The sequence below is a fragment of the Nicotiana sylvestris genome, chromosome 9 (assembly GCF_000393655.2).
Source record: "Nicotiana sylvestris chromosome 9, ASM39365v2, whole genome shotgun sequence".
NCBI classification, from domain to species: domain Eukaryota; kingdom Viridiplantae; phylum Streptophyta; class Magnoliopsida; order Solanales; family Solanaceae; genus Nicotiana; species Nicotiana sylvestris.
In genome coordinates, this window is record NC_091065.1 from 107,139,225 (window position 1) to 107,156,789 (window position 17,565).

General features: G+C 36.1%; 2 protein-coding genes across 2 annotated transcripts; one reads left to right on the forward strand and one right to left on the reverse strand.

The window, feature by feature from the left end:
- The first annotated feature begins 4,273 nt into the window (after positions 1-4,273).
- Positions 4,274-8,237, forward strand: LOC104213114 (U-box domain-containing protein 44-like). Its single transcript, XM_009762544.2, has 3 exons — positions 4,274-5,156; positions 5,501-5,801; positions 6,611-8,237. The coding sequence occupies exons 1-3, from the start codon at positions 4,383-4,385 to the stop codon at positions 8,080-8,082; spliced, it is 2,547 nt and encodes an 848-aa protein (XP_009760846.1). The 5' UTR covers positions 4,274-4,382; the 3' UTR covers positions 8,083-8,237.
- A 708-nt stretch (positions 8,238-8,945) lies between these two features.
- Positions 8,946-9,614, reverse strand: LOC104213117 (putative B3 domain-containing protein At4g03160). The gene has a single exon (XM_009762547.1). It carries the CDS (start codon positions 9,612-9,614, stop codon positions 8,946-8,948), a length of 669 nt encoding a protein of 222 aa, XP_009760849.1.
- Positions 9,615-17,565: the final 7,951 nt, after the last annotated feature.

The window sequence follows — 17,565 nt, forward strand, 5'->3', positions numbered from 1 at the left end:
ATAAAGCTGGGTCTAAGAGAGGCTTATGTGGCACCTCTCTTAGCCCAACATTGACATTTATCTTTGTTCTCATTTTTTTTTAAATTTTACCTTCTCAAAATAATGAAAAAAAACGTAAAGAAAACTCGAAACGCCGTTTCCCTGAAGAAGAACGGCTGCTTCTTTTACTCCTCTTAAACGGCTTTTCTCTTCCTCCTTTTCGCAAATCTCCTCTTCCCTTAAAGTGTCTTCTTTTTTCGCCCTTCTTCCTCCCCTCGCGTAAGGTAAAATTCTTCCTTTGCTCTTTAATATTTTAAATTTTCCATTGAATTTCTGTTTCTCTTATTTCTACTATTGCTAGAGGTAAATCGCCTCTCTCTGATTTCGTGATTTCTCATCTCTTTCTTATTTTTGACATTTATTTGGTGTGTATTCCTTGTGTCACTGTACCAATATTTTGGGTTTCTTCCGGATAGATTTAGTTTCATCAAGTCATGTAAATCAAACTGAATTCTTTTTCGCCGCTTACATATTCTTTTTCGGACAATGAAGTGATATTTTGTGCCTACTTTTTAGTCTTTTCTAATGTTTTTGTAGTTCGTCATGCTTTAGGATTTGGGACTCTCAACATGTATGGCTACACATCTTTTTTCCCCTTAAATATTTTGGTTAGTTTCAAATATTGCTTCAAACTGCATATTGTATGTTATGGGACTCAGCATGTGTGGTCTGTATTGTTATTGGCCTAACATTGATCAGTTAAGACAATCATAATCCACGAAAGAAGCGCAAGAGGAGTTCGAAGTGCAACATATTTACTAGGCCAATTATCAATGATAATTGTTGTCTCCTATGTAGAGGATTGTACTACAATAATATTTGTGGGTAAATATTGCTTAATTTTCCTTTGCAGTGTAATAAGGAGAACTATTTTGCTTTTCTTTTACCCAAATTGATTTTCTGATGATTAATTGTGTGTTCACCTTCTTCAGGCTTAGCCTATGTCCCATGTTGTTTGTTCTTTGTGATAAGCTTCTATTTCTTAAATAGTTTTAGTGTGATTTTCTTTGAACTGTATGGTGTGAATATGACTTTGCTTTTTTGAATTTGCTGTAGCTTCTAAGAGTTCTCGACTATCTGATCCTCTAATCCTTATTATGGCTATGACATAATTGACTTTCATGATATTCTCTTTCCAGGTTTGCCGATTTCATCCAAGTTCAATAAAAGAGTGACCTTTAGTTTGGTGCAACTTTACGGATTCATATCTCTTTGCATATAATTTCTTTTATTAATAAGGACTTACCATGGTCTACATATTTAAGGGAGAAAAAACAAAAGAAAAATATGTATACAAAACTTGAAATAGCTTCCATTAGCTTTTACTTGAACTCAAAAAGCAACTAAAACTTCACTGACATAAATGCAGCTGCACTAGAAGCCAAAACCATTGTCAAATTGAAAATATAATGTCTTAGTTTTTTTTCTTACCTTCATAAAATGTCAAGTGTTATTTATTTGACAAAAAAAATTGTAGGAACCAGTATAGCTTGTCAGATGAAGCTCCTATTCAAGTTATATTATCTTTTGTCTATGTATTATTGATTCCTTTTGTTGTAAGGAAGAGATAATATGTAGTACATAAAAATAGTTTTTTGACATAAAGATTGAAGTAGGACACCTATTAGATAACACTGGAATTTTTTCTTTCAAGGTGTACATCTTAATCTTGGTTATTTAGTTACTAAGCCATGCCAACTTTTGTAAACGAAGATGAGGCAGAATGATACTGTTGAATTGATGAGAGAATTCCTTGATGCTGTGTTAATGGCTATTCCTTCTACACCTACACAGAATTTCAACAATGCAGTTTGTTTGATATTGGTGTGTCTACATGATAACTTCACTTCGTGCCATTTGCTAGGAATTGGAGGAATCTAAGTATTATGAAGAGAAGTGTCACTGGTGTAGAAGAAGCTATATACTGTGTTTTGATCGAGCAACTTCTCAATTTTCTTTTGCTTCTTTCTCCTTAATTAAGCAATTTCAGTTTCACCTTCCTTTCTCCTCATTACTATGCATTTCCCAAATTTTAATGACATATTCCCTTCTTCTCCTACATTCCACATAGAAGCAATAAGAACACTGCTATAGAAGGTCTTCGTAGTTTTGATGCTGAAGTGAAGGTGCAAGATGTTGCAGATAAGTTGGGAATTTATAATGGAGTTTGCGCTAAATAGGAGGAAGGGTGTTATTTTTACTCCATTATTATACGTATCTGGATTAGTTATTTCTTTTAAGTTTTTTATATTTTAATTGTTATTGTATATTTATTTATATACAATAAAGATAAATATTGCAGAGAAGTTGGGAATTTATAATGGAGTTTGCTTTGAATAGGAGGAGAAAGGGTGTTATTTTTACTCCATTGCTATACATATCTGGATTAGTTTTTTCTTTTAAGTCTTTTTATATTTTAGTTGTTGTGTATTTATTTATATATGAGTATTGTTTTGTATATGAGTACTTTAAGCTTTAACAAAGATTTGGTGATAGGGAGATAGTGCCATGATAATAGTAAACATGCGTGTTCTGTTTTTTCCGCAAAACTCTGGCCTTTAGTGCAGGCTGAAATTTAAGCTGGAATGGAATCCGATAATTTTCCGCTTAAGGAAAAGAGTGGGAATAGCATTAGCTTCGAATACAAAAGGTACCTAAGTTACTGAAAAGTAGTCTTGAAAATTTTAAAATAAGACAAGACAAATAAGAGAATAAACAAAAAAAATGAGGAAAAAAAAGTAAGGAGTTGTGTTTGAAGAGAATAGTAAACAATGTTAGAAAAGTTTGTTTTAGAAACATAATAAATGTTCTGTGTTAACTAATGAAATACCTAAGGATATAATTAGTAAAATCACTAAGAAAGAAATTTAATGAGGGATTAAGAAAAAATATGACGGAATATTTTATCTTTTCTATTTTATTGTAATTTTAATTTTTACCCTCATTTAATTTTTCTTTATTTTAGAAATCTCAAAAAGTCACCATATTTATACTAACAAATTTTTACTACTACTTGTATAATTAGTATTACTGATGAAAAGAATTTAAATGTAAATACTATCACCACTAAAACTACAAAAAGGTAGGAATCTTATTTACTTTGATTTGTCTGTTATTTTATTTTCACCTTAGTCGTTTGGTTTTGTAATTTTTATTTTGAATTTTTCTTCAACATGCATGGGACCTCGATATAATTGTTATATGACTAACATTATGTAATTTGTTTTAGAAAATATTTAACAACTAAATTTATAAAAAGAAATATGGCTAATTAACTAGTTTCATATGATTTAAAAATTAAAACGTTACACCCCAATTTTACATTGTGAAACACAGCTTTTCTCTATCTTCCTCCAATAGCCAACTTGTCTTCTAGGAAAAATAAGATTCTCTACTCCTCGGGTGTCATGTCAAATAAAGATGGAGTACCTATTATAATCTCTTTAACAAAATATATCTCAGTCAGCTGCCATTCCATTCCTGTGTCCACATTGTCATAGCTGCCGCCTGCCGGCCGTCAAAATGGTCCAACGCCACCCTCAGAAGAATTCACTTCTTTTCCTAAATCAGGGACACTCCAACAAACTAGGAAAGCTAATTGCGTTTACTTTGTCATCCCTTATTTTTTTCTACTTAATATATTCCATTAAGATATACTCCTATATGCGCTTCATTTTGTGTTGACCTTAATTGACAAGTATACTATTTGTAAAGCAATTTGACTCGTATATCACTACATCTTTTTCGTCTCCTTCCCTATATTTGTGGCAGAAAATTATTTAACGGACTGTACAAGGACCTTTTTGAAAATATAACCATCAAAGAAGGACCAGCCAAAAAAATAAAAAGAGTAAAAGAGAAAAGGAAAAGGAAAAGAAAAAGTGGAGTGTGCGATTTGCACAGTACAAGTCATACAAGAATATTTAGGACTAAGTCAAACATTCAAAGTTTATTAAGTGTATTTATTACGATGTGAGACTTTCTTGGATTATTAGATAGATGCCTGCCTTGCCTTCACATCCATACAAAGCACATCCTTCCAACTTTCTCTCTCCCTTTTCTCTCATGAAAAACGTACTAAAATAAATTTTCAATATAATTCTAGAAAAAGTTGTTAAAAAAATGACCACATGTATAACAAAAAAAACAAAACACCACTTTCAATTAGGGAAAGGATTCAATATATTAAAAGGCAAATTAGCCCTTGTATTTCACGTCAATGAACTAAATGATGAACAAAACAGACAAAAATACTACTACTACTGTAGTAAGAGTTGAACTAAGTCTTGGTCTTTCTTCATTTTCTTCTCTTCTTTCATACTTGAAAAAAGAAAAAACTGCAGATGAGTGTGAAAGAAAAAACATTAATCAGAGAGGTACTGTCCTCTGATCAACAATCAATTACTACTACAACAGATGATACTATGTGTTCATCTCAGGGGAGAGACTCAGAATATTCATCTGCTCAAGAACAACTCTTAGAATTTATGGAGAAACTGAGCTCAATTCTCACTGAATTGAAAAATGATAAAAGGGTTATTATGACCAACAGTACTCCTATTCAGAAAGCCATTGAATCACTTGAAGTCGATTTTAAACGTGCCGAGGCCTTATTGAAAAGCAGCCAATTCTCCCTTGCACATGATGAGCAACACATACAAGTACAAGTGATTGTGCAGAATCTTGCTAGAGCTTTAGGCCTTGTGCTCTTTGCTAGTCATGACGTCGTCGAAATTACTAACAAGGTAGAGATTGAGACACTGAGAAAAGATATGATGAAGATGAGTAGTGTTAATAAGCCTAGTTTGATCATGAGCTCAGATGAATCCGAGTTCTCATCATATGATCGAGAGATAGTAGAAGAAGAAGACGATCGAATAACTTTAGATGTCGATGATGTTGTTGTTCAAATCAAATATAGTGATGAAAAAATTCTTAAGCGCGCGCTCAATGGATTGAATACATTGGTTTTGGATGGTATGATTACTAAAGAAACGGTTCATCATGAAGATATGATCCCCGTGCTGTTTAATCGGCTGAGTTCAAGTAAAGCTGACCATAGATTGATCATACTCAGAATACTAAAAGCCCTGGTCGCTCAAGATGATGAATATAAGGTACATTAACTTAGTATTCCCTCCATCCAAATTTATGTGGCACCGTTCAGATTTCGAGAGTCAAACGAGTTTTTCTTTGACCGTAATTTTTTCATATGCCGTCCAAGTATTCTAAACTGTTGATTACTGTGACTTATAGTACCTTTTACGTAGTTTTTGAATATGTAAATTTTATTTTAAAAAGTTTAGAAATTTTATGTCCGAATTCATGATCAAAATTAAGAATTTTAACTGTCGAAATTCGAATGGTTCCACATGAGTTGGGACAAAGGGAGTATTAGTTAAATGCATTCAAAATTGAGAATCAAGAAGCTGAAAGTTTGGACTTTTCATATTGTGTGCAGGAAAAGATGGCAGAAATGGGGAATTTATCGATACTGGTGAAGTCGTTGGGTCGTGATTTTGAAGAGCAAAAAGAAGCAGTGGGTTTGTTGGTGAGTCTCTCTGATGTTGCTGCAGTTAATAGAAGAGTTGGGAGAATTCAAGGCTGCATTGTAATGTTGGTTGCGATTTTTAATGGGGATGATCAAATGGCTTCTCATGATGCTGCCAACTTGTTAAATTCTTTATCAGGCAATACTCAATATGCTCTTCATATGGCTGAGGCTGGTTATTTCAAGCCTCTTGTACACTACTTGAACCAAGGTAATTTGTGAGTCTTCCATATATTATATATTCTTCTGTCCCAATTTATGTGAGACTCTTTCCTCTTTTGATTATCCCAAAAAGGAAGTCACCTTTCTATATTTAGAGACAATTTAATTTCAAAAGCAACGAGAAGATTTACTGCCACACGAATAGCTAAGTATTGTTTTAGACCGCAAATTTCAAAAGTCTTTCTTTTTTGTTTTAAACTATGTGCCTAATTAAACGGGGCCACATAAATTGTGACAAAGGGAGTATTTGATTAATAAGCTATACTCCCTCCGTTCCAGTTTATGTGAACCTATTTACTTCATGGTCCGTTCCAAAAGAATGACCCATTTCTAAATTTTGAAACAATTTAGTTTAAACTTACAATTCTAACCTTAATGAGAAACTTTTATAACCACACAAATATTTTGGGCCCCTTTTTGACTTGTTTAGGACCACAAATTCCAAAAGTTTCATTTTTTCTTAAATTCCGTGTCTAGTCAGACAAGTTCACATAAATTGGAACGGAGGGAGTATTTACTAGAACCGTTATTATATGAGTTCTACACGATGCTAGATGCAGAGGCACATAATAGACCGATATGAATATAGTAAAGGGCAGTCCAATGCACTAAGCTCCCGCTATGCGCGGGGTCCGGACCACAAGGGTCTATTGTTCGCAGCCTTATCTGCATTTCTACAAAGCTATTTTTCCGGCTTGAACTCGTGACCTCCTGGTAACATGACAACAATTTTACCAGTTATGCCAAAGCTACCCCTTCCGATATGAATATAGTGAACTGATTAATATATGTTTGCAGGATCCGATATGAGTAAGATTCTAATGGCAACAGCACTTTCTAGAATGGAGTTGACAGAACAAAATAGAGCTAGCCTTGGACAAGATGGAGCCATTGAACCCCTAGTGAAAATGTTCACAACCGGGAACCTAGAAGCTAAGCAATCATCTCTAAACGCGTTGCACAACTTATCTACCTCGAAAGCAAACGTTGAATGTCTGATAAGATCAGGCATCGTTGCAACTCTACTGCAGCTTCTTTTCTCCGTGACATCTGTGCTCATGACTCTAAGAGAGCCAGCATCCGCGATTCTTGCAAAAATAGCAGCTCAACCGGAAGCTGGCATTGTACTAGTGAAACACGATGTTGCTCAGCAGATGCTTTCGCTCCTAAATTTGACTAGTCCAGTAATCCAGTGTCACTTGTTAGAAGCACTTAATGCTATCACTGCACGCCCGAATGCCTCAAGGGTCAGAAGAAAAATGAAGGAAAATGGCGCTGTTCGCCTTCTCTTGCCATTCCTAACAGAAAGCCGCAATACCAAGATAAGGAATGGAGCTTTACATTTGATTTACGTATTATCTAATGATATGCAAGGCGGGGAGCTAATGGAGCAGCTAGAAGAAATGCATCTGAACATATTGATCAACGTCGTATCATCATCATCCACTACTGATGATGAAAAGGCTGCTGCTATTGGCATACTAAGCAATTTTCCAGTGAATAATAAGAATGTTACTGATATGTTTATGAGAGCTAACCTATTGCCCATTTTGGTTTCCATATTGATGTCAAGTACTCCTACAACATCATGGTTATTAGCTGAGAACATTGCTGCAATATTAATCCGATTTACTCTTCCTTCGGATAAGAAACTACAACAGTTTTCTGCTGACAATGGGGTGATCAATGCTCTGGTAAAGTTGCTCACGTGTGGTTCAATAGTTGCCAAATCTAGAGCTGCAACATCTCTAGCTCAACTATCTCAAAACTCGGTCGCTCTAAGAAAATTGAGAAAATCAAGATGGTTTTCGTGTGCCCCTCCTCATCCTACAGATGCTTTTTGTCAAGTACATGATTGTCATTGCTCTACAAGAAGCACATTTTGCTTGGTAAAAGCAGGGGCAGTGCCTCTGTTAGTCGAAATATTACAAGGCAACGAAAGGGAAGCCGATGAAGCTGCACTAACTTGCCTTGCAACATTATTACAGGATGAGATTTGGGAAAATGGGAGCAATTTCTTAGTGAAAATGTCTTGTGTCCAACCACTTATCAAGAATCTTGAAGAAGGGATCAGCCTGAAAGCTCAAGATAGATCACTTTGGATTTTGGAACGGATTTTCAGAGTGGAGGCTTATAGAGTAGAGTATGGTGAATCTGCACAAGTGGTGCTTATTGATTTAGCACAGAATGGTGACTCATTGTTGAAATCTACAGTGGCTAAACTGTTAGCTCAACTTGAGCTCTTGCAACCCCAATCAAGTTACTTTTGAGACATCACATTAACGAGCAAAGAACTCTTATTTCTTTTCTTATACTTCAATTATTTGTTGATTGATTGAAATATTGAAATTGTACAGTCCTCATACTGATAATCATTTTAAGTTGCAAAATTTTCTCTTTATTAAATAAGGTTTTTGGAGATGAATCAACCTTGTCGTCTTCAGTACATTATTTCAGCATTCTGAAGTGCTAGTGTAGAGGTCACCGCTTCTTCTCCTCCCAAAAGTGTGAGTTTTGTGAAAGAATACTCACATCTATTTCAAAACCTTACAATAACGGGTGAAGTAGCCCAGGATCGTTTAAACCCCTTTGAGACCCTGCCCTGCGTTCGAGCCTCGAAACAGCCTCTTGTAGAAATGTAGGCTAAGACTGCATACAATACACCCTTGTTGTCCGGTCCTTCCCGGGACCCCGCATCATAGCGGGAGGCGGGAGCTTAGTGCACCGGACTGCCCCTTTGTTTTTTTTGAGGGAGAGCGAGCGAGAGAGAAGCGGCGGGAGTTAGGGGGGGGGGATTGAGTACGGAGAGACACTTTAGGCTCTTCATATGAGGCTGGTTATTTCAAGCGTCTTGTTCGCTACTTGAACCAAGGTAAATGAATTGTTATGATTGTAAATTGTAACTATTTGATTAATATATCCTACTAGTAAATATTTGATATGAGTAAGATTATAATGACAACAGCACTTTCAAGATGAGCAGTTCACAGATCAAAACAGAGCTGGAGCAATGTTCACCACTAGAAACCTGGAAGCTAAGCAATTACCTATATAAGATCTATATATATGGAGTACTAGTAATTAACTCTATGCTAAAAATAAAGTGAAGACGAAAACCTCTATATATGTTGTATCACTTTCTGTTATTGTTCTTGGACCTGGGCAATGACGATCGGATCGGATCATGCTTCCAAGTGAGTGCAAAACAAGGCTTGTCAGTTAATCTATGACGAAACATCCAAACAGTAGCCCAATAATCATTATGTTCATGCAAACCGTAGGATCTATAGAACTTCTTCCACCCTGAATTAAGCACATAAAGCTTAGAATCTGCCCAAGACTTGAATATCATATCGTATGCAACCCCGTCCGGACCATAAGTAGTCACTTGTATTCCTTTACAATCATAAACATCTTCATGTTCATGCAACATTGGCAATATAAAAGCTATGACTTTGTCCCTATTCAAAGAAAGCCTGTTGAAATTATCACTTAAATCTGTGTGTGTCAAGTGTTTTTCGAAAGGCTCACTGCATATTCCAATGATTCCTCTTAAACTTTGAATTGGTGGAATTCTTGGCAATCTTTTGCTTAGCATATTTTGAAGTAAAATAGCATCTTCCTCTTTCAAAACATGGTGTTTCATTGATAAAAGTATATAGGCTGCATTATTAATGACCTTCTTGTCGTCGTCTCTATTTTCCTCATGGATTTGTTCATTATTCGACATGACTTCCTTGGATTTATTGTTACGTATTGTTCCACTTGACGATCTCTTGAATATGCTTCCCTTTTTCGCCATGATTATTCACTCACTCTTTGAAACCTAATGAGAATTAAACTACGTACAGCAAATTAAAGGGAAAGGGTGTATATACGATAGAGTGTTATGAAGAAGAAAGACTTCTTAGAATCTCAGGCTATTGATAATAAGGTTCCTACTACCATTACAGCTCTGTGGTGTGCGTCTTAGTACTCAATTTATTTATGGATATATATATGTTTTTTCCCTAATTTTTCGTGTTTGTATTTATGATATTTGCGTGTAATTAATTGGTAGTTTAATTAAGGGAAGAAGCTAATGTCGTCAAATATTAATACAGTAGTCTTTGGTACGTAACTGAATATTTTATTTTTACCTTCTACCCTAAGGCCTAAAGCAAGCCAAAAGAGCTAATAATTCCCAATTATCCTCAACTACACCTTATATCAAGGTATTATTGTTAAAATCCCTAAAGCAGCTACGAACTTTCACCGCCTAGTTCCTGAAAATATCTCTCTTCGGCCTAATCGAATTGTAAAGTTCTCCCCTTTTTCTCTTTCAACTCTCTCTCTATATATAGTTCTCACACGCGAAACCCTACCCCTGATTTCTTGTGGTGGAATACTAACTAAGAATTGGGTGTCAATTGTTGCGTCTGCACCTACACAATTACACATGCACGCACGTATATATGATGATTCTTAATGATTTGTTTTTTAATTTTTCTTTTTTCAGCTTTTTTTTTTTATTTTTTTTTTGGCTAATGAAAGGAGAGGCTACTATATTAAAAGCATAGGAAAATTAGTATTACCTAACATAAGGATAGACCGCATTGCGATTTTCCTCAATTTATCTTTAATAAAAACTGGTAAAATAAAAGTTGAAGGTGTTTCCAAGTACATAATATTATTTTCCTCCGTTGATATATGTCGCCTGATGCTTTCATACTTGGCCAAAGCATCTGCTACAGTGTTGCCTTCCCAGTATACACGTGTTATTTCAGCCACTCCAATAGCATCAAGAAGAAAATGTTGGACTTTAAGCCATTGGACTTTAAAGTAGAAGAAGTGTGAATTGGAAATGGAGGGAAATAAAATGGAGGGAAAATGAAAATTTGAAGAAGTAAACTTTTGTCTTGCACTTTGTCCCTCATTGGTGAGGGACAATCACATTTGTGTGCTTATAAATAGATTCACTTCTTAAAGCTCTTAAAAGGAGTTGAAGAGAATGAACCCTCGCGCCGTCGTCGTCGCTCGCTCGGCTCGGCTTCGGATTTGTCAAATGATCAATAAGATTATTTTTTGGACAAAATTTATTTAATTATTTAATAATTAATTAAATTCCAAATCACTGCGGAAACTACGCCAGAACCCAACTGAAAGTTCAGAGGGCCTCGCTGGCCGCGGTTCTGCCGCGATCGCGGTAGAACCGCGGCAGGCAGCGTATTTTCTGAAAAGGCACCTTTCCAGACACCTCTTCTGATATTTGCCTATAAATTCTGAGGCAAGGCTGCATCTTCTAGACACGAAAAAACACTCTAGAACTTCTTTCTTTCTGAATATACTGCATCCTAATTCGCTGTCTCTCTCTCTCAAATTCGTAAGTGTGATTTTGCTCCGTTCTTTGAGTTCGTTGGTATCCTGCAGTTTGTATTGCCACTGTTGCAGGAAGGTTTATTCCGTTTTATCCTGGGAGGATTTAATCCATTACCTTGGCAACGTGTGAGGGGGTTAAAATTCCTTAAGGACGCACAAGAAAATTGTGGACTCGGAATATTTCTGATTCTTTACTATTTTATACATTTCTTTATTCTTCTAACAATTTTCTGATTTTTTGTTTTAACACAGTAACGCTCACAAGCTTAAGGAATATTCAATATTACTAACATTTCTGTGTTGATTATTAAACTGTTTTCTATATACTTTGTTGGAGACTAAAGCCTTGTTGCTTTCTACTCCTATAATAGTTTCTGTCCGGTTTAAAGTTCATAAAAACTTTGCCGGAATAATAAACGTACGGATTTGAAGTATATAGAAACTTCACCATTGTTATGTGTTGTATGTTTGGTTTGGTATTCAGTTTGAAGATATCAAAATTTCACTGATTTAACAAGTTTTGTATTGTTTTCAACTTTACAGAAATATGACGAATGAAAACCAAACTAATGGAAGTGTTGCGGGAACGGTTGCTACTGTTACGAGTGCTGCTGCCTCGTCAAGCCGTTCTACTCCTGCTCATGCTATGGCACCGGCAGAAAAACCCGGAAAGTTTTCTGGTATTGACTTCTGTCACACCTCCTTTTTCGCCCGCGCCGCCTCAAAGGGGCGCGGAAGGGAGTTTTTCCAATTAAAGGACAATCGAAACGAGATTTATTTATTTATATTCAGAGTCGCCACTTGGGATATTTATGGTGTACCAAGTCACCGGTTGAATCCCGAATCGAGGAAAAGAATGACTCTGTTTAACAGTCTGCGCACCAGAAATCCGGATAAGGAATTCTGTTAACCCGGGAGAAGGTGTTAGACATTCCCGAATTCCGTGGTTCTAGCACGGTCGCTCAACTGTCATATTTGGCTTATTTATCTGATTTTTTATTCATATTGAACCTATGTGCAAATTTAAACTTTTTACCGCTTTTATTATTGTTATTTTTCAACGAGAATTGCAACGTCGTGAAAACACATCTCAAACCACGTCACATCAATACACCCGTGGTTAGAGACACATTTCGACTTTGTTGAGATTTGGATTTGGGTCACATAAATGTGCACCCGGGTTTAAGAAAGTAAATTATTAAAGACGCGCCTAAAGCGACTAGCGCATTATTATTTTTGAGAAGGCCGTGAAATCTTGCTAAAACGGCTCATCCGAAGTCTAATTAATTATTAACCATTTATTGAGAGCCCCGCAACTTGTGCGTTTTATTGGACGAGGCTCATCTCATTTATTTTTTTTAAAATGATAATCCTAAAGTGCCTACATTTTTTCTATTAAATTTGTCTCTAAAAATGAAAGAGAAAAGGTCCTAATTTATTTACATGCTTACGAGTTGTTATAGTCGGGTTTCGAACGCAATTTGTTAAATTAGAATGTAAACACAATATGGACAGCCCGTTGGCCAACGTGGGCCCAGGTTCACCGCATGTAGTATTAAACTTGACTTGGGCCGTCTTATTCCAATATTAGGTCTAGTTAATTATTTCTACACATGTTCACAATTTTTGCACTTACAGAGATATAAGATGATAGTATCTAACTAAGCAAGTTACATGCAAGTTTTAGAAAGAGCAATTAATTGGAATGAAGTAACTTAAGGGTCTAGTTTTAATCCTAAATTCAAACAATTGATTGTTGGAGCTAAATTGCCATGATATTAAAACAGTCTACTGGCCTGGTTTTATTTAACATGAATTTGAATTTATACTACCTAATAACCAAACTAAAACAACGGGACATTATTGACTACATTACTATAACACTGTCCAGTTATACAGAAATGACAGAATTTTTTTACGAAAACAATAGTGTATAGAATGTCCTAAGTACAATCAGTAACAAAACTAAATCAAATTAAAACTTCAACTCTTTATTTGTATTCATGCTTCATGTTTCAGCTTACAGTAACCAACATGTCAGTTGTGTACCTGATATTGGAAGCAAAAGGAGAGGAAGATCAACAGAAATGCAGTAGCATACAACAACAGCAACACCCCGCAACCAGTAACAACCAGCAACGAGAAACCAGTGACAGATTTTAAAATCAAGCAAAAAATCCAGCAATAACCAGTGAAGTAATAGCAAATAACCAACCAAACTCAAGGAACAAACCAAATAAAAATTCAGAAACACCAACAACAATCAACGGGCAGAAACAAAGTGAACCTTTTTTAGATTGAAAGACCAGTTAATGTTTAACACTTAAATTCTGACCCCTCTGTATATCTAGTGTATGCAGATTGTATATCGGGTGTATACTACTCTCTCTTTAGATTTCCAGAATGTTTTTTTCTGTTCCGAAAATCCTCAAATCTCTCTTAATGTTCAGAGAATCCCCCCTTAATATTCAGAAAATTCTTTTCAAAAATCCCCCCCGAATCTTGTGTCCAGCTCCTCTTTCTTATAGCCAAACTTGAAGCATTTAAATTAAATTCCACCATCTTCTACCCATCCCCCTTTTGAATCCCACTACTTAATGTTTTGTCCTCCACTATATTAAACAAATATTAATTCCCACTAACACATATCTTTTCTTTATTTAATTCCCTTATTCCCCACTACCACATGCTTTGTCCCACACTATATTAAACAAATATATTAATTCCCACTACCACTTGTCTTGTCCCCCACCATGTATTAAAAAATGTATTAATTTAATATTATTAGTACTTAGTGGACAGAACACTCAAGTTAATCATTTTTTAAAATTTAAAATCCCGAAAATGCCCCTGAAACTACTGAAATTACCATTCTACCCCATCCCTTTCAATCTGTACCAAAAACCATATCAGCTATAACCAATTCACCTAATCAACGATCCAATTACAACAGCTATAACCAATTCCTAATCAAATTTCATCAACAAATTTAAGCTAGAAACTCAGATAATGTCAAATATCATCAAAACAAAGACTAAGGATTCAGGGAACCAAACCATATGATGAACAATAAAGAAACAACTGAAATTATTTTGATTGAACAACATTTTTAACAACAAACATACTTTCAGATTCAATAACAGTAACAAATTGAACATAACAAACAAGTAGATTCAAATCACTAAACTCAATAATCAATTGAACTTCAAATTAAATCTAACAACATTACAACCAAGATAAATGATTCAAACTAAATCAAAAACTAAAGACCAACACATAAACACTCACATTAAATCACTTGATGAAAAACTAACGAACTTCAAACAAAAAATGAACACGAATTAAATCTAACTCAAACAAAGACCTGGGTTCGAATTCAAACCAACCTATCGGAACAAGAACATAATCATGGAAAGAAGAAAAGGAGCGGAAGATGAATTTACTAAACGAAAACTAAAAGAAAAAAGAACGAAAACCTACTAGTTTGAAGTCCGGGTTCGAACGGAAACTCGACGCGCCTGAACAAACATCACTGTTTTCAACCCATTTTCGTTTTTGACGCAGTGACGATCGAGTTCATGGCTGGACGTAGCAGAAGCAATGGTGGTTGCTCATGTGGAGTGGTCGTTGCTGGTTTTTCCGGCGACTTGGGGTGTTGAAGACGTGATAGTAGAGCTGGCGTTTGGAGTTGTTTCACGACTGCTGTTCGTCGTGGGTATGGGTGGTCGTGGCGGGAGGTTGTAGGTGGCGATGGACTGGTTCGTTTGGTTGAGGGTTGGAGTGGCTGGACGATGAGGTAGTAAGGATGGCCGTTTGAACGACAGAAATGGCGCGTTTCAGGTGGAACTTGGGCGGAGGAAGCTGGCGATCGGCGATGGCAGCGAGAAACGAGGAACGTTAGAGAGAAAAAGGGACTTGCCGCTGGGATGTTTCTTGAGAGTATGGGGAGACGGAGACATTAGGGTTCAAGTGGGGAGGGATCAAAGATGGTGTTTGAAGAAGCAGCAGGTGAAGTTGGCTGGAGCTCAACGGAGAAGATGAAGACGGGGCAGCTGCTGCGTCAATGGCGACGGAGTAAATGGTGGTGAGGGGGCAGCCATGGATGGCGTGAGGGGGAGCAGATGCAGCGATGGCAGCCATGGGAGGAGGGTTTGTTTGGGGTAAGGAGAAGAAGAGGGGGGGGGGGGCGGGTGTTTTTTAGGTTTTTTAGGTTAGGGTTTTTCAAAAAATGAAAAACGGAAGAAGGGGGTGTTTGTTTGGGTTATGGGGCGGACCGGGTCGGATTGACCCGGTAGGGGTTTGGTTAAGGGGTTATCTGGTTTGGGCCTGGTTGATTTAATTTAAAAGGTGGCCCAATCCGATTTTCTTCTTATTTCCAATGCTTCTTTTTTTCTTCTTTTATTTTTTCTTAAACTAAAACTAAATTCTAAAAATCCTAAATTATCATATAGAACTAAATTAATTTATGAAAGTGCAAATTAACTCTCAATAACAATTAACACACAATTAAATAGCAATTACGATAAAATCACACAATTTGGACATTAAATGCTAAAAATGCAACGTACATTATTTTTATGATTTTTTTGTTCTTGTAAAAACAAACTTAATTGTTCCTAATTGTAGAATTAAATCCTAAATGCAAATGCGACATATTTTTGTATTTTTTATTAATTTAACAAATAAACATGCATGGACAAATACAAATAATTATCGAAAATGCCACGAAAATTCTCAAAATTGCACACAAAGGAAAAATGTTTTATTTTGAACTTTTGGGAGTATTTCTCACATAGGGCAAAAATCACGTGCTTACAACTTCAAACGCTGGCAAATGAAGATGCTCTTCTATCTTACTACGTTGAGTTTGCAACGTTTCATCAAGGAGGATCCTCCGGTCATGGCTGAGAATACTCCGGATGATGAACGACTTGTTATAACTGAAGCATGGAAACATTCTGATTTCTTGTGCAAAAACTACATATTGAGTTGTTTGGAAGATGGCTTGTACAATGTCTATAGTGTCATGGAAACTTCAAAAGCGTTATGGAATGCACTTGAGAAGAAGTACAAGACTGAGGATGCCGGACTTAAGAAGTTCGTGGCTGCAAGGTTTTTGGATTTCAAGATGATTGACACTAGGTCAGTCATAACTCAAGTCCAAGAATTACAAGTCATTGTGCATGACCTCCTGGCTGAAGGTATGACCCGAGTCAATAATTTTATTAATAAGATTTATCTTATTACTAATTATGAGTTTGTTATTGAAGGTATGGTCATAAATGAGGCCTTTCAAGTCGCTGCTTTCATTGAGAAATTACCTCCGTTGTGGAAGGATTTTAAGAACTATCTTAAACACAAGCGGAAGGAAATGACACTAGAAGACTTGATTGTTCGTCTGAGGATAGAAGAAGACAACAAAAATGCTGAAAAGAAGTCACGTGGAAACTCAACAATTGTGGGGGCAAACATTGTTGAGGAGGCACCACAAAATAAGAAAAGGAAGAAGGCTTCTGGACCAAAGAATTACCCAAGAAAGAAGAAGTTCAAGGGTAATTGCCACAATTGTGGAAAAACTGGGCATAAGGCAGTGGATTGCCGTGCGCCAAAGACTGATAAGAAGAAAAAGAATCAAGCCAACATGGTTGAAGATGAAATGGAAGACTTGTGTGCCATGTTGTCTGAATGCAACTTGGTAGGAAATCTGAAAGAATGGTGGATAGATTCTGGAGCCACCCGCCATGTGTGTGCTAACAAGGAGTTATTTTCTTCTTATGCCCCCGCAGGTCCCGACGAGACAATCTTCATGGGAAATTCATCTACGGCCAAAATTGAAGGAGTTGGCAAGATTGCGTTGAAGATGACGTCGGGAAAAATAGTGACTCTAAACCAAGTCCTCCATGTTCCAGAAATTTGCAAGAATCTTGTGTCTACCTCACTTCTTGTCAAGAATGGATTCAAATGTATTTTTGTTTCTAATAGTGTTGTACTTAGTAAGAACGATGTATATGTAGGAAAAGGTTACCTAAATGAGGGCCTTTTTAAGCTAAATGTAATAGCAGTTCCTATCAATAAAGTGAATGTTTCTTCTTACTTACTTGAGTCAAACACTTTATGGCATTCGCGTTTAGGTCACGTAAACTTCAAAACATTGCGGAAGATGATAAATCTAGAAGTATTGCCAAAATTTGATTGCATTAATTCCAAATGTCAAATATGTGTGGAATCAAAGTATGCTAAGCATCCTTATAAGTCCGTTGAAAGGAATTCAAGTCCTTTAGACTTAATTCACACAGATATTTGCGACATGAAGTCAACACCATCTCGCGGTGGGAAAAAGTATTTTATTACTTTTATTGACGATAGCACGAGATACTGCTATGTTTATTTACTTA